General features: G+C 40.9%; 1 protein-coding gene across 5 annotated transcripts in view; it reads right to left on the bottom strand.

Annotated features, from left to right (window-relative positions):
• The window catches only part of TNIK (TRAF2 and NCK interacting kinase), a 380,511-nt gene that overhangs the window by 134,157 nt on the left and 227,980 nt on the right, over positions 1-18,374 (bottom strand). For all 5 annotated transcript variants that reach the window (XM_059163479.1, XM_059163483.1, XM_059163480.1 and 2 more), the window contains exon 4: positions 6,854-6,979. In XM_059163479.1, the coding sequence (XP_059019462.1) occupies positions 6,854-6,979 (126 nt within the window). The remainder of the gene's footprint in view (positions 1-6,853; positions 6,980-18,374) is intronic.

Below are 18,374 nucleotides of genomic sequence, written 5' to 3'. Positions count from 1 at the left end.
ACACATTCTGTGGCTACTGGGGGGTTTCGAGCCCAGCATTCCCATATCATCCTATTTTTCAAAACTGCTCAAGGAATCCAGACTTTTGTGTGAAACTGTCTGATATTTTTCTAATGTTGGCATAATTAAAACACCACCACCTTATGTGAATCAAATTAAATACATTCACCTGGACAGTATTTAGCGGCTGGGCTGACAATTTGAAAACCCAGACCTACCCTAACATTGCTTTTTTTTTTTTTTAAAAAGATTTTCATTTATTTATTTGAGAGAGAGAAAGATGGAGAAAGACAGAGGGAGAAAGAGAGAACAAGGGGAGGTGGGGCAGAGGAAGAAGCAGACTCCTTGTTGAGCAGAGAGCCTGACTCAGGACTCCCTCTGAGGACCCTGCGATCATGACCCAAGTGAAAGGCTGACACTTAACCGACTGAGCCACTCAGGTGCCCCTGCCATTTTTCTTTAAGTTACTGTTTTTATGGGGTGCCTGGGTGGTTCAGTGGGTTAAAGCCTCTGCCATCAGCTCAGGTCATGATTCCAGGGTCCTGTGATTGAGCCCCACATTGGGCTCTCCGCTCGGCAGGGAGCCTGCCTCCCCATCTCTCTCTGCCTGCCTCTCTGCCTACTTGTGATCTCTGTCTGTCAAATAAATAAATAAAATCTTAAAAAAAAAAAAAGTAACCGTTTTTATAAGGAAGAAACCGAATGTCAGAGATGCTGCCTGTGCCATTATTAGAATCCAGGTCTCTGTATTCCAGGTCAGGTTTCAGCCCATTGCTACAATGTCCCCAAAATGCATACCCCATAATTTGTGAACTCTTAGCTCTGCAAGGCAATACTGTTGCAATCTAAGGAATGGCTTATGGAGACTCTGCAGTATAGAAATCTGGTGTCTTACTATTTTACTCCCCTGCATTTCCAAAGCTAGTCAGAAATATATTATATTTGGTGTGCCTGAGTGGCTCAGTAGGTTAAGCTTCTGCCTTTGGCTCAGGTCATGATCTTAGGGTCCTGAGATCGAATCCTGCATCAGGCTGTCTGCTTAGTGAGGAGCTTGCTTCCCCTTCTTTCTCTGCCTGCCTCTCTGCCTACTTGTGCTCTCTCTCTCCCTCTCTGTGAAATAAATAAAATCTTAAAAAGAAAAGGGGGCTGTATTATTTTTATAAAATAGTTTAATCCTGTGATTGTGGTGGTATCAGAAGAGAGATAAAAATATGCATGATTTCCATTTCTAATGTCGGAGAAATTGGTGTACTCCATGGATGCTACTCGTCGCTCACTCCCGGTGCCTGAATGGTATGCAGCAGAATGGAGAGCGGCTCCCCACCAAGGCAAGGCGGATTGAGATGGCCGTGTCCTGTGACAGAGCTTGCTTATTTCCAAGAGATCAGAATCTTTATTGAAAGTGCTCCCTTTTTTGATTTCCGGTTCAGGCCCACAGCAGTTGATAAAGTAGAATTACTTAGCCATTATCAGAAGTAGTTGTATTTCCGCAAAGAGATAGTACTAAACAAGAATTTATTGCTACAACAAGACTGATAGAAATCACACAGATTATAATTCAATCAGACACCTAAAACAGCACACATATTGGTGCTGGTAGGCTATGTGCAAAACCTCCAGCCACAACAAAAGAAACAACTGGGGGATATTTCACGTAGCCTGAATACTGGGAATAAATGTTATTCGCAAGTGGTGTTTTGGGTGGCCACAGGTTTATCTCTATAAAATTCGCAATAACATTTTATATACATGCAGTCCTAACAGAATGCGGTTAGTCCAAAGAGTCAACTCTCTGTGACCTTTCCCGGCAGGTTTAATATACTCTTCCAAGCATATTTCCCAAACTTCGCATCAGTCTTATTAGTAACTAGCTGGTCCTCCTACCTCTTTGAAAATTGGGGAACTGAGGAATGGAAAAGGTTAAAGGTGAAGTCAAAATAATTGAAACCCAAAGCCTCAGTCCTATTTGGAACACCAACTTTTGATATCAAAACTATTTTTTGCAATTAAAAAAAAAAGAATGTAGAACTCAAGGGCTCGATTATACCATCGGACAGCCTGGGGTTGGCTAACCTGCTGGCTTTATCCCCCACCAGCTGGGAGACCCTAGGCAGATTTCCTAACTTCTCTGAGCCAAATTTCCTTGTCTGTAAAGTGGAAATAATGATACTATCTAATTCGTAGAGTGGCTGTAAATGTCTGATGATATGACAATGCAAAAACACAAAAACTTGGCATGTGATAAGCATGCAATAAATATCACCTGCTACTGTTATTCTTAACCTGGAATGGCTCGAATTTAGTGAGTGAGAGGCCTTGGAATAACTACACACTACCATATCCTATAATCAAGTTTCTACCAATATTGTAATCTGCTATTGATTTTCTAATTATTATGTTTCTATTCTGCCTTGACTTTTCCAAGATCTCCCTTAGTTTGTTATCAAATAGTAAGAGCACAACTAGAAAAAGAAAATGCTCTTGCCCTCGGGGGCATTTCATGGCTTTGTATTTTCATCCAGTGACACAGAAGCTAATGGATGATTAGGGACATGGGAATGGACAGACCAGTCCTCTGGAGGAGCACCAACTGATAAACGCTAGGTCCTCTGTCTTCCAAGCAGAACATGAGGCCCGTATGTTTAATCACAGGTGGGAAAATGGAATGTGAAGGCCTGGGTCCTCTCGCAGGGCCTGGGTTTGGGAGGGATCACTACTTGCAGATGTCCCCTTCTTGAAGTTGGCAAAGCAGACATCTTTCCCATGGTCTGAAAGGCCCTGCATGATCTGGCCCCATGTCTCATCTCCCCATGTTTCTGGTCACATCACTCCCATTGTTATTCTCAGAAAACACCCGGTTTGGAAGGCCCTTCTGTGAGTTATCTACCATGGGGCTACTCCTGCCTGCAACCCCATTGACTTCCCCTGCTCTACGGGTCAGCGGCAGCATCTTCTGCAGTTTTCTTACTAATTATGTACATTGTCTGTAGTAGGAGGATAAGCTACATATAAGTAGGGGCTTCCTCCGATGTTGTTCACTGATAGAGCCTAAGTGCTCAGAAGAGTGCCTTGTGCTAGCAAACGCTCGCTATATGTTTGTGGGATGAATGAATGGGTGGATGGTGAATGAATAAATGAACATTTACTCATGGAGACTCTGGATTCCCAACAGCCACCACTGTCTTCATGGAAGGAGCAACTGGCCAAGGCAAGAAATGGCGGGTAGCAACGGGTCCCAGGGGTACAGAAGCTCCCATTTGCTCCATGCAGATGCAAATAGGCATGCTACTTTCTCCCAGTGCCAGCTGGAAAATGGACTGCAGGTTTTGCTATTTAAAAAAACATAAAACAAACTTCCAGGGCCTTTCCCAGCACTTCAGGCCAAGCTAAACTGTCACAATTCAGGACGCCTGCTTTGAGGCCCTGGGAAAGTCAATGAACTTCATGGGGACCCAGCAAATGAAAGGACAACTAATTTTCTTTCCAACTTAAAAAATCACAGCCTCAGGAAAAGGTAAAAACCAGTCAATCCCTGCTTGACCACTCCTCTCTTCCCTTCAACCAATGATTTCCAAATAAATATGGAGGTTTTAACAATTCACTCTCATAAGAAAACCGATAACATCCTATCGGGCCCATCTCATGAAAGAAATGATATTACTAATGGGGTGTGACTCAGCTTGTATTCCTGCAGGTGATTCCTGAAGGTGATGGCTCCAAAGCCCCATTTATGCTTTCTTTTTCCCGAGGAACCATGCCCTGACCAAACCAAACATGTCTCTCCCGAAAGGGCTCCAACAGCTATCATTCTCCACTTGTTACCTGCTGAAGCTTATAGCGATATGGGGGTCACTGCTAAAAAGCTAGATTCTTGATGATGTAGAAGTCCTTTAAGGAACACAGAGATATTCCAAATTGCATCATCTCATCATTTCTGTTGAACCCAGAGGCCACAGGTAAACTGAGCTTTCCGAGTACCGGTAGAAATCTGCTTTGTACCAATAGTATTAGCAACCAAGTTCGCAGCAATGATGATCACTTTCCTTTACAGACCAACTATTCTGTTGCCATTGTATACCCAGCACCTTCCTAGCACCGAGGACACTGAGATGCAAACCACACCATCCTCGTCCTCAGGGAGCTGACTGTCTATGAGGAATAAAGATAGCCCCAAGAGAAACAAATAAAAAAAGAAGGAAGAGAAATGGCTCTCATGCTCAAGTTAAAAGGAAGTTTAGAAGAAAAAAAAAAGTAGACATAAAAAAGAAAAAAGTTCTCAAGAATTAAATTACTGAAATGACTACCCATATAAAAAATATCTTCAACACCATTGGTATATATTATTCTAGACAACCCACCATTTATATATATAGGTGGGCAGATACATTTTTTCCTTTTTCTTTCATTTTTTCACAAAAATGAAAATGTGTTTTATCTAATCACAGCATTTTTAAAATGGATTAAAAATACCCATTATAATAGTTAATTGTTTATCCATTATAAATATAAATCTACAGCTTTTTAACTGGCTGATACGTCCTTTCATAGTGTCCTTCAACGGACTTACTTTAAGCAATTACCTATTGGTTAACGTCTACATACATCTTGATGTAGTTGCCCAAATATTTAATTAGGATACATTCTTTTATATCTGTGTGTTTATCCACAGGTATTCCCAATTGTCCTTGAGTAAAGAGAGTACCAACCTCCAATCTCCATTTCCATAAGCAGGGGGTGTAAGTGTCCATTCTGTGTATATCATTAAAAAAAAAAATCATTGCCAATCTACAAGTTAAGAAATGATATTTAATTCTTGTTTTCTTTTGCATTTATGTTCTTGGCATGGTTCCATTTTGAGAACATCTTTATAGATAATTGACATCTCTTACTTTGTTCATCGTTGTCTTGTTCTTAATCTTTCTCTTAGTCTCATATTTTACTATTGATTTATAAAAATTCTCCATCTCTAAAGGCTACTAAATTCTGTCTCATCATATACCAAACGGATGTTTTTCCTAAATCAGTTATCTGTATTTTTACTTTGTTTATTATTATTATTTTTATAATGGGAAACTTTAAGAAATGTATATGGGCAAGTTCATCAAAATTCTGTTTTGTGGATATGCCCTTACATACATGCCCTCATATATCTTTCTTTAGTATTTTACAGTTACAACTATTTTTTCCTACTACTTTTACATTTTTAATTTTCACATTTACACCTACATTTAAGAGGGCATGATTAAAATCTTACTATAACTCTTTCAGAAATCACATAAGAATATATAAAATCAAGGTGATCATACAAAAAGGGTTTATTTACCCCAAAATACTTTTTTAATTCTAAATTTAAAGACAGGACTTATCGGGGAAAAAATAACCAGCAGCTCTTTTCACTTCCAAAGACTGTAATATTCAATTATCAAATGACATGAAAATCTTGTTATTTTTCTGAGCTAACATTATTATATTCCTTTTGGTCACCAACTCTATTCACTGTGCATGTTTTATCTTCTCAGCTGGACCACAAATGTCTCTTGCATTAAGAGAGTAGACTGAGATTCTTCAATAAATTATCCATGAAATAGTAGTCATGGGATCCACACAATATAATATATAATTTGGCATATAGTAAGCTCTGTCTAATTAAATAGATTTTGTGTGTCAGACACATATTAAAAACTCTAGAAAATGAATAAGAGAATAAGTGGTTAAAAGGGTATTTTTAAAGTAATTAATCCCACAGCAACATATGGGACAAATAAAGATTCAAGACAGAGAGAGACGGATAGATCAAGTAGAAGTCTACAGCAAAATCTAGGCTTCCACTGAATGAGCCCACCAGCCTGAGGGACTAAAAGTGAGTAAAAGTTCCATGGACAGTAATCAGGAAGATGAGAAGAAAAGCAATCTGTGCAGGGCAAGGAGGGGAGCAGTGATTTTGGTATCAGACGTACTGAATCTACTTTCAGAGGGACAGACTGTCAAAGATACAGGACTGGGGCACACAGCTAATGGGAAAGGAAAGCAACCTATGAGAGTAATTACACAGTATCACACTGTCTTAGGTATTTCACTCACACAACTGGAATTTAAATTTCAGTCATCCATACATTAGTGACAGGCAAGGAAAAAGACTCCCAGAGCTTGGTTAGATCATGGCTCTGCCATTTCTAGCTACAAAGACCTTAGGGCAATTTACTTACCATCTTTGTACGCCTAAGTTTTGTCATCTAAGAAATGAGGAAACAAAAATGTCTCCCTCAAAGAGCTGGAATAAATGATATAATATATAAAAAGCAAATGGCATGATGCCTAAAATATAATTAAAACTCAATAAATGTACTAACTAGTGGAAAAACCAGGGAACTTAACAACTTGCTCTAGTGATATTCTACATTAAGGTATAAAGGATAAAGATACTTAAAAGATGGAGGGGCACTTAGGTGGCTCAGTCTGTTAGATGTCTGACCCTTGGTTTTGGCTCAGGTCATGATCTCGGGGTCACATGATCAAGCCCCGTATCAGGCTCCACACACAGCATAGAGTCTGCCTGAGAGTCTCTCTCCTTCTCTCTCTGTCCCTCCCTATCTTGCCCACACATGCTCTCTCATTCTCTCTCTCTCTCTCTCTGTCTCTAAATAAATAAATAAAATCTAAAAAAAAAAAAAAGATGCTTAAAAGAAGGAGAGGTATATAGGAAAATGGGAAAAATCTTGAAAACACAATGTTATGGAAATCATGGGGCTAAGAGCTTCAAAGAAGTAGTTAATCCAATGTGAGGATAGACGAACAAACCATTTAGCCCTGGTTGTTCTTCATGTAAAAAGCAAATCTGGATTGCACTACATACCCAAAGTTGGTCATCCATGCCTGGTGGGTTCTTTTTGATAAAAGCACCATAGTAAGTTGCAATATTCCGGTGATGAGAATATTTCTTCAACATGTTAATTTCTTGTTTGATTTCCTCCTCTTCATCCTGTATTAGAATAAAAATATTCTGTCATGAAAATCTGTTGTCCTTAGTTGGATTTTGTTTTTGTATCACTATTCATATCAACTATGTAATAAATTCTTTCTTAAGTTTTTTCTTTTGGGGGTGCCTTGGTGGCTCAGTCATTAAGCATCTGCCTTTGGCTGGGGTCATGATCCCAGGGTCATAGGATTGAGACCCACTTCGGGCTCCCTGCTCAGCAGAGAGCCTGCTTCTCCCTCTCCCACTCCCCCTGCTTGTGTTCCCTCACTCGATGTGTGTCTGTCAAATAAATAAATAAACAAATTTTTTTTCTTCTGTGGTTGTAAACACATATAATTATTATAAAACTTGACTTTCTCTCTTGACTACAAGGAAAAATATTACAAGACAATAAATTGGCAATCTAAGAGGGTCTTCTCTTTGTACAGCAAACAGGCATAGCATACAACCTGCTAGAAAAAGAAATTGCATCCTTTGACCTGGAAAAGATCAAGGTAGACAGACTATTGAGATAAAATTCACTCTCAGATTCTGGGAACTATGTCCACTGAGTACCTACCACTGATCATATCTGGTAGCGGAAAGATTGGGGAAAGGAAAAAAAAATGCAGTGTCTGAGATTTAAAATTTGTTAGGTTCATTTTCTTTGAAGCCTACTTTTATTGAAGTAACTGACTGAAGATGATGAAAGTCAGATGGGAAAGGGAGCGAGGGTAGTTCCCTAGATCTGAGGAAGTTCACAAAACAGGAGTACTCATCTCACTTTCAGGAAACTAAACATAAAAAGAAAAGGGGGAATGTGGTAGTGCCATGGATGTGAAAAGAGCTAACTCTCCTACAGACTAAGTTTCCTGATATTCAGGTCTCATTCATTCTGAATTTCAATTTGGAGTCCATCACCTTGGGCCACTTTAGGGAGCCCTAGCATTACCATCGGAGTGTGCATGTGTTCTCCCATAATTTGATTTTGATATGTACACATTAATTGGACCATAAACCAGTATTTTATTTCAGAGATTGGTGGAAAAAAATTCCATCCCAGGAGAGTTGTTTTAGATGCAGAGGTAGCAACAGTGATCTCTGCATGTAGACTGCCATATCACCTTTACCTGAAAGGCTGCCCATGCTGTGTCCCTGTGTGTCCCCTTCCATCTTGGGCTGCTCAGCCTCACTTCAGTGTCTACGGTGTCATGCCCTTCTGTGGTCTTCCATGGAATCTTTTTTCCCTTCCTCATCTTCACATAATTTTTACTCATTATTCCTACTAACTTTATATGACCTCCTTAGGATGTCTTCCCTAATTCTCTCAGGCCATGTCAAGTCCCCACCTCACCCCTCATCGCTTTATCTTATCTACCCCCTACACTTAACACTTGCACCATATTGGTTTTGGTACGGAGATATGTCATAATTGCTCTTTTACTTGACTCTCTTCTCCATGGATTCTAAGCCTTCCTCTGCCTTCAGGTCTCTGTTCCAGAGTCCCTTCCCCAGCAAAACTCTCTGATCTGTCTCACTTGGTTTGAGCCTCGTGGATCATCATGTGTCTCTCCCTTTGTGGCACCTTTCCACATTTATCCCTCTGACCATCTGATCAAACTCTCTCTTCCTCATCAGCCCATAATAACTGTAAACACAGGAATGGTGCCTGCTTTTGCTCTTTGTAACACGCCTCGCACCAGGCAAAGTGCCTGTGAGGAAACATGAATAAAAGAATGAACACCTGCAAAAGAGGAGCTGCTTACAGCAGCGTTAGTGGGACTTGAAAGGAAATGGTAAGAATGAGATGAGAAGAATGGTGAAATGCTGACATTTCCTGACCATGCAAAAATAAGTTTCAGCGAAAAACAATGGAGATTTGCCAACCTAGGAAAACGAAACATGTTACATGTCACATGGGTTAACAAAATTGAAGACTAGGTGATCTCAAAATAGAATGTACAACCGGGGCGCTGAGCTGAGGAAAAGCATGTGGCCCTTATGGTGAGGAGGGAGGGGATGGCGTACCGCTGATCACTGGGTTCTTTCCTGCAACTATCAAGAAACTACTTATGCCTTTGCCATTGGCCTGGGGAGGGACTGACCTTCATGGATCTTCCACTTGGCAAAGGGTCCACACAGCACACCTCAGATGTCTTATTGTGGTGCATAGTGAGCTATTTTAAACCTACTATGTGAGGCCAAATTATTGTGGACAAATGCAGGATGTGAGCGGTACTTTGGGGAAGCCTAAACAGAAGGGGAGAAAACAGACTGAGGGTTTCTATGGGCAGCCTGCTATCGACTGCTGCTTCCATTAAAGAGGGAACTACATGAGGCAATAAAACACCCTTCTCTCTCCCATGGCAGCCTGCTGGTCTCACCTTCAGTCATTCTAAGCAACAAGTTGGTTCTACAAGCATTGCTGCCAGCCTCCTAGGTTCTCAAGAGGATGGAGGGTAATGTGGGAGAATCCACTGGGTGGGGAGTATAGTGTCTTAGAAAAAGTTTTCTGTGCTATTAAGAAAATAAGAATATATGAAACAGTTAAATAATAGTGTAATTCAATATATAGTTAAATCTAAAATAAATAGTAATGGAGAACAGAATGAAGGCAGCAGCTCTCTATCACTTTGCAAAGGTGAAGTGAGGCAATATGAAAATGAAGAAAGCATAGGCACTGAGTCAGAAAAATGAGGGTGGGCAGGTGGGGTGTATGTTCTCTTTGGGCTCCATGATCTTAGGAAAGTAACCTATCTTTTACAATGTCAGTTTTCTCTTCTATAATTAGATAGAGATTTTATAATAGAATTTTATTATAAGCCCCAGTCTTCTGTGATATTTGAATGAAGTATGTGAAAGTTATAAAGTGTAATACAAAATAAACATTATTTTTAATCTTGTCAACCAAAAAAATAAAAAAATAACAGTGGAAGAGCAGGAATGGAGGTATCTTGAATTTTAGTTTAAATTGCATGGTTTCTAAACACAATTACGGAACCACTGTGGGTTATTGTTATATAGCTCTAGCATAGAACCTTGATCTTTATCTTGTAAGTGGGCATACATTTTATTGGGCTACTATTTATCCCAATTTCTAGTCTAGGGCAGTGGTGGCAGCAAGTTAGCGGTATTGACAGGGAAACACTAGTAACTACAGAAACTTATTTATCCACTGGACAAGCAGTCTACCCTCTCACAACATGGCTATTGAAAAGCACGAGTTACAATGCTTTCAAAAAGACAAAGACAACAACAGAGGCTATAGTTAGATTACAAAGTTCTAAGAGAAGGATGTCTTCTGTTTTGTAAATGGATTATTATGTCTTGAGAATTAAGCAAAAGGATCCAGCCCACCAGGAAATAAACGACCTCTGGGTCATAATGAAAAACAAAATAATGGTACCAAATTGCCACAAATTTTAAAAGGGACTAGTTTTAATAAGCCAAGTCTGGTAAACAGGAAGAACCATTACTTCAGTCATAAATCTATTCCAAGTCAATTCATTATGTACCCTCAGACATTGCATATGGACTCTCTAAATATCAGTTATGTGAATGAAAATAAGAATATCTATTTAAACCACCTCTCAGGCTTAGAAATTATGAAGTGCTTATTTAAGCATAGCTTTATTATCAAAATAAAGAAGACTTTCTTTCACAAGATCACGAGAATCTATTGCTTAGTATTTGTGGTAGACTTGGATAGGGGAGGGGTGGAAAGGCCATGATGTTTGGCAGCCTCCCTCATGAGGAGATGGGAGTCCATTTCCTCTTCTTGTCTCTGGGCTCAGTCATGTGTCTTGCTTTGGCCAATGGGACATTAGCAAATGTGACCTAACAGAAGCTGGAAAATTACTTGCGGACTGGGGCTAGCTCTCTCTAATTGCTTGCAGACAAACCTTCTGAGTGAGAAGGCAGGCCTGGCCTCCTGGACGATGGCAAACCATGTAAGAAAAAGGGGTTTTCAAAAGCAAAGAAATAGATGTTTCTAGGAGATGCTTTTAAGCCACTGACTACCTCTGATGATAATACCATAGAATGATATGATACTGTGGTCAGAAAACAGAGCCAAAGCCAACCTTGCGTAATGTTCGCTATGTACGAGATAACTGTGTATTTAATATGCAAAACAGCTCTATGAAGTAGATGATTAAATGATCCCATATAAGTGAGGAAAATTAATTTCAGGGAGGTTAAGAAATCCCCCAAATTCTTTCATATCTTATATGTTAGAGCTAAGATTCAAAGCGAGATCCGTCTGACTCCAAAGCCAGTGCTACTGAAAACTCCTAGACAGAAGAGCAGTAACCCATGGTGATAAAGCTGCTAATCATGAAGGAAGTGTTTGGGAGCATTTTAAGCCAGGGATAAAGAGAAACCTGCCCTTGGTCCTCCAATTAAAGAAACTTGTTAGCACACAATAGTACTTGCTTATGAATGACATCAGGGATTTTAAGTTGCGTATTTAATACAGGGAATATACTTTAAGCATCTACAATATGCTAGGATTGAAAAATGGAATTAATAAGATACTTAATATTAGTGTGTTCTATGACAAAGACTTTGCCCAATATGTACGAGGTGTAGAGACTCATATATGTCACTTGACCCTAGCCATGTGGGCACTGGTTGGAACCGCGGCTGTCGCTCTCCACAGCATGGGCCGGCCTTAGGCCGTAGGCGCCTGTTTGTATTAACTTCCCCATCCTTCTCAATGTCACTGTCGAGGGAATGTGACACAAAGCTGAAGACAATCTATTGTTAAAGAATCACAGGCATTAGAATGTGAAGGGATGGTTGACATTTTCTAGGATGTAATTTTAAAATGTTTTAAAATAATTTGTAATGGTGAGATCCCTTCCTCCAGCGGAAGTTTTATTCAGGATGGTCACATACAGCATCAACAGAAACTGGATTTTAAAATCAGCAATATTTATTTTTGTGAGCTTATGTCATTTCTCATTATAAAATTAATCGGTGACAACAAAGAAGCTGCTTTAGTGACTACAAAATTAGAGTTTTTGAAAGCAATACAAAAGTCACATATCAGCTTCAATATCTCATTAATTTTCAGGTTTGTTTTGTTGACAAAGGAGAGAGAAAACCTACATTCCTAAGGCAAGTAGTTGCAAATTTCTCTTTTTAAACTGAAGGCTTTGAAATTTCTGTGGAAATTCTTCTTACCGAATGAAATTCTGCACCCGAATGGAGGAACCTAGCAGTCTAAATGAAGAGGCTGCCATAGCCAGCATGTTTGTTGGTAGATAGCACACAGCTTGAGGTTTGTTTTGTATCACAGTTTATTAAATATGAAATGCACTAAAAATTAAATGATAATTAATCATATATGTATCTCCTTGAATTATCTCACAGTGGGGTTATACACCTATAAATTATACTTTTACAGATCGAAAGTAACAGACCCAGCATGGTTCAAGGAGTCGCCTTAGCCTTAAAAGGACTGGAACTTTGCCGTGACCTCCTGCAGGCATACCTGGATTTGCTGTGCTGTTAACCTTAAGCGAATGAATGCATCCCATAGATTCGTAACTACTGACTGCATCCCAGGCGCAACGTTAAATGCTAATAGTATAACAATACAACAATGGGCGTCGCAGAGTCAAGCTCTGCCACAATGAAATTTACAATAGGCTAGTGGGGACACAGACGGAAATCAAAGAATGACAGAGATGCACGGAAACTTACAAACAGGAGAGGTTATGGGCAACAAACCTCACTGGAGGCATCGGGGGACACAGCACCAAGACTTTCAAGTTCGAGCTTAATTCTGAAGACCTTGTAGGGTTTACCCATTTAGGAAGAGAGAAAAACGTGATGTGTGACTAAGGAGGGAACTGTTCTTCTAGCAGAAAATTAGTGATTGCCAAGGCCCTGTAGCCAGAAGGACTGTGGCATCTGTGGCATGTAACCTCCTACAGGGATTGTTGGTACCATCGAGAGACAAAGGAAAATGTCTACATTTTATTTATTACAGTGTCACTGTAATAACAGTAAAACACCCTGAACACAATACTCTACATATTTCTCTCAAATGCTTTCTTTATCAATAACTCTGCTTACTTCTCACACAAACTTAATGAGACAAGGGGTATTATCTACAAGGCGAGGTTAAGGGATGTGCCCAGGGTATGGAGTCCTGAAGTGTCAAAACGAGGATATCCCCAGATGCAAGTGCCGATCTGCAGGGCTCCCCTTGACCATGAGGCTATGTTCTCTCCTGCTGGGAAGAGCCGGCCCTCAGAGAAACCACTAATGCCCCAATGTGCCTCTTTCTCACACTCAAGCCTCCACTGATGATGACTCCCAAGAAAACCATGAATTAAAAGGAAAAAACAAAAACAAAACAAACATGCTCAGGTAACCCAGAAGTAAATGAGTTCTGCCCCTCATAGTGTTGTCACTAACTGGCCTAAAGTCAGCCATAAATGAAGTGGTTTATGTCATCCTTAACCCACCTCTCTGACATGTTGTGCCTGCACGTAGGACAAGCCTCCCCATCCAGGCCATCTGCCCAATGTGCATGCACATATGCAGAGACCCAGGCACACGTAAGCCACCAAGCGGGGTATATATAATCCGTAGGCAAGATAGGGGGAGACGCGTAAGTGTGCATGTAGCTAGCAGCTTGGCTTGTCGTTTTTAGAACTCTAGAAGCTTTCCAAGTTTTACATGCTCTATGCCATACAGAACAGAAGCACTAAATACCTCCCAAAGGTAGAGGGTATTATGGAGACAAAAATAACCTTTATCTTTTTTTTTTCTTAAAAGATTTTATTTATTTATTTGACATAGAGAGAGAGAGATCACAAGTAGGCAGAGAGGCAGGCAGAGAGAGGGGAAAGCAGGATCCCTGCTGAGCAGAGAGCCCGATGCGGGCCTCGATCCCAGGACCCTGAGATCATGACCTGAGCCGAAGGCAGAGGCTTAACCCACTGAGCCACCCAGGTGCCCAACCTTTCTTTATCTTTGCTAAACGTTCTCATCAGGTACTTTATCAGATGGTCTGTCTGCCAAAGACACCTACCTGAAGAACCACAAAGGAGTCCCAAAGAGGTGTGTTCAGAGGGGTCTCTGCAGCAGCGGGCCTGGCATGGGGATTCCCAGGCTCTGTGGAACCCACGGGAGGGTCAGATTCCTGCAGCTGCGAGCACCCTTCTCTCAGGCCCAACAACGCAGAGCAAGATCTGAACTCACCCTTGGATCTCACAGAGCTGTCACTTTATCAGGAAACGTGAGCAGCCCAGATAGATACTTTCTCTTAAATTCTCTCTTAATACTTTCTGCACACTCCTTAAAAGTTCATCAGAACTGTGATTCAGTCATTGTTCAACTGTCTGTTAAATGTCTCTTTTGCATGTTGGAATGTAAGATTCCAGAAGACAGTGTGCGCGGCCGTTCTCCTCACGGCTGTCACTCTAGAACATAGCACATGCATGCATCCCTAAATGAATGAATACATGAATGACTGATTATGGCTTCCGTCTTCAGCTTCTGGAGGAATCTAGCCAAACATTCTCTCCTAGATCCTGCTCTTCACTAAGTCATCTTATATATGGTTGGGGTGAGGCTAATATTGTTCCTGGGAAGACTAATAACTCTGTAACTGAAGCTTACGACCAGGCTCCAGGTCTCTTTGAGGAGTAAGGAAGTGGTCTTCCAGGAGCCTCTGGTAGAGGGCTTTGCCTATAGTTAATGGGTTCAGTGAATGTTTGCTGGTGATGAAAGAGCTGAGTCAAACTATTTACACGGATTAATGAGTAGCTAACCCAGGGATGGTGCATCATTCATAGCACTGACTGCCATCCCCACACACTCATCTACTAATGACAGAAGTTCAAGGTACTCTTAAAAATCCTCTTGCCATTCCAACTGCCTGCCCCACTCAGGTACCCACTGGATCTTTCCAGGACTAATAATTAGCATCATTTTTGAGGACCTGTTATGTGCCGGACCCTAAAAATGATATCATTTTAGCCTCCACACAAGTTGGTGATGTGTGTATTTATACTAACACACAAGAAAAATGAGATTCAGCAAGGTCTGAAAGCTGCCCAAGGTTCCAGTCCGAAAGGAGGCCAGTACCGTGTGATCTGAGCTCTGATGAGTCAGCAGGCCAAGCTGCAGGGGTACGCCCTCATCTTTCATTCCTACAACTGGGCTGTGGGGAGGGTGGAGACACCCTAACTGGCTGAATTTGAACTTCAACTCTGCCATTTACTATCTGTGCGGCTTGGGCAAGTTACTCAGGCTCTTTATGCCCTCAATCACTCATTCATGAAATGAACACAGTAGCAGTGTCCACTCATGGGAGCTGTTTTGAGGATCAAATGAGCTAACATGTGGTTAACCAAGTACAGCAGTGTTTGGCACAGGGTAAGTATGGAGCCATTTTTATTTTGACCATGGCTGTTGTTGTTGTTGTGACTATTATTAATAATGCTATGTTCTATGCTACCAATCACTCCACCGAATGGCCTCTCTTCAAGAGGGAGGAACCAAACCTGGTTGGAGCAGTGTGTCCTCTGACTCTTACAAACAACTCAGGATTAAACACTTTTTTTTTTTCCTTCATCCACTGAACCCATTAACTATGTTCAAAGCCCTCTGCCAGAGGCTCCTGGGAGACCACTTCCTTACTCCTCAAAGAGAGCTGGAGCCTGGTCATCAGCTTCAGTTACAGGAATTCAGCAGGCAAGACAGAAATAGATACTCAGTCAAGCAGGGTTTAAAATGGGTCCTCCTAGTAGGCAAACGTTTAGTAAATGCTTATTGAATAAACTAATGGAAAAATTCACACTAAATTAAACACTAAGTGCCCTTCTATCTTAACTGGAGACCTACAGCAATGCGGTTGAGAGGATGGACTTTAAGGATAGAGTTAAGATACTCAAGCTGTGGGGTGCGTGGGTCAGTGGGTAGGTGGATGGGTTAAGTCTCTGCTTTCCGCTCAGGTCATGATCTCAGGATCCTGGGATCGAGCCCCGAGTGGGCTCTCAGCTCAGCAGGGAGTCTGTTTCCCTCTCTCTTTGCCTGCCTCTCTGCCTACTTGGGATTGCTGTCTGTCTAATAAATTAAAAAAATCTTTAAAAATAAAATAAAATGCTCAAGCTGAAATAGTCACTCCCCACGTACATGTTACACTGAGCAGGATACTTAATATGCCTGTTCTTCTCATGGTGCTTCTCAATGGTGCTGTTAATGGAAGCTGTTTGGTAGGTTGCCGAAAGGGTTAAATAATCAATATATAGGGAGGATTTAAAAGAGTTCTGGCTCACAATAATCACTCCACCAATGTTAGTTACCATTATTACTACTTTTGGCTGAAACATTACAAAGGCCCCAGAGAGGTTCTCTACTTAAGGACCACATCGGTTTTAAGCACATTCACTACAATGATATTTGCTATCATGGTGGTTTAATTCTCCTCGTTTTGCCTACTCAGATACCTTCCCACTCCCTTCTCAAATATCTCTCTTGTTTCCTTTGAGGAATCATCCTTTCCAAACTTTGGTCTTTCTAGGTTCCAGGGCCAGGGACCCAGTCCAGATACGGAGGAAGGAAAACAAGGGTTGGTTCAGGACTGGGGACGTGACCCAAGCTGATATTTGAACTGGCACTTGGCTGGGACTAACAATAATGAAGCCATCAGAACACGGACCTGGATTGTTGGTGGGAAGAAAGCAGAGCCAAGCGATGGAAAGAAAGTTCCTAATCACATCATCTGACTTCTAGTAAATTCCATCCTCAGCTTCATTTGGTTTGAGTGGGCTTTGAGTACTAGAACCCAAGCTGTGCTGAGTAGTAAGATCAGAACCAATTTCTGTAAAGGTGAGAACCTATGATACTAAGTTAGGATCTCCTTAAGTCCTATGTGGGCTTCAAGGTATCATTGCAAAGGGACTAGTTTACACCAGGAATTTTTACCCAAATGAAAATGAGGATTATTTACAGGGTTATCAAAGAACCACAGTCCCTTCACCTATGTTGGCCAGGAAGCAGTGAATAAAAAAGCCTAGAAAAGTGCCCCTCTGACTTTCAGGAATTTGGAGTTCCTTGAGGGGCTTGTAAAAAAGGCGGATTCAGAGACCCCACCCAGAAATTATACAGCAGGTCTAGAAATCTGCATTTCTCATAAATACCACCGGAGGGCTGACCGTTCACGGACATTGGTAGTCCACTTTGAGAAACATACCCTAGAGGGCCCAGTTTTGTTTAGATATTGTAGGCAAATCTGGAGTACACAAACCCAGCTGGGAAGGAATCCCCAGAAAGCTGCGAAATGAAGAAATTCTCATAATTATTTCAGGAACTAAAACAACTTCAAAGACTGAGTCTGAGTTGTAGTACTAATTCTGAAGCAAATATTGGCAAATTTGGAAGTGTCTCAGCTCTAAAACCAGAAGAGCAGAAGCATTATATCCAGTTCTTTCTGTGGCTAGTTTCTATTAGGAGAAAAGATGGGGGGGGGGGGGGGAGGAAGTGGTGTAGAGTAAAAACAATAATCTAAAAATTGATTTCATGCTTATGGTTTTATCAATTTCATTACAATCAACTATAGTAACTGCAGTAGATCACTGCAAACAATTAACAAAGACGACCTCTGAGAATTCATCTCGGTTTTTAGCGGAGCAGCTATAATAAGCACAATTATAATAATTGGTAAGAAGCTTTTACAGCATTCCATAATACACAAAAGATAACATGGCAAAATGAAATAGATTGTTTTCTGAGGCTACCACACAAATTTCACAAAGGAAATCTTATGCTGACTGTAACGTGTAGAGGGGTGATACAAGAGTCACTTGACGCTGTATCAGACATCATGGGAATTGAGAAAACTATCTCCTGGTGTGAGGCTTATATTTTATCTTTGTTAAGGGTCAGTGCTTATAAAACAGTCAGTGATGTGTATGAATCAGGGAAACTACCCAGCCTTTTCAACAAGGGTTCCCTAAGAAAATTAAGTCCAAGTCCCATAAAGCATCCCCTGTACACAATGGACTGACTTTCCTACGTCCTGACAACAGCCTTAGCTCTGTACCATCCTCTGAGGGGCTGAGAAAAGAGTCTCTCATATTCTTTTTCTGCAGGGCTTTGCTATCTTGCGAACCTAGTTTAGAAAGGCTAACTGATACTCCTTCAACTGAAAATACATATGCTGGGATAAATAGCTCTGTTGATTTCAAAACAAGGTGGCCTAACAAGAGTAAGTGGTTCTTCAAGCAACTTAAAGTCTCAAAAACAGAACCAGAAACAATGTCAGTAATAGTCAATGCTCTCAAGTCCTCCTTTATGCATCAACATACAACTTTGAGGACTGAGATTAAAGGTAGAAATCACTGTAGTTCCACGGAACCACACAACAGAACTTTCCAGCATGAATGTCTCGCAATGT

Source organism: Mustela lutreola, chromosome 2, assembly GCF_030435805.1.
Source record: "Mustela lutreola isolate mMusLut2 chromosome 2, mMusLut2.pri, whole genome shotgun sequence".
Taxonomy (NCBI): domain Eukaryota; kingdom Metazoa; phylum Chordata; class Mammalia; order Carnivora; family Mustelidae; genus Mustela; species Mustela lutreola.
Note: the sequence above shows the minus strand (reverse complement) of the source record. Positions and strands in the feature narration are given on the sequence as shown.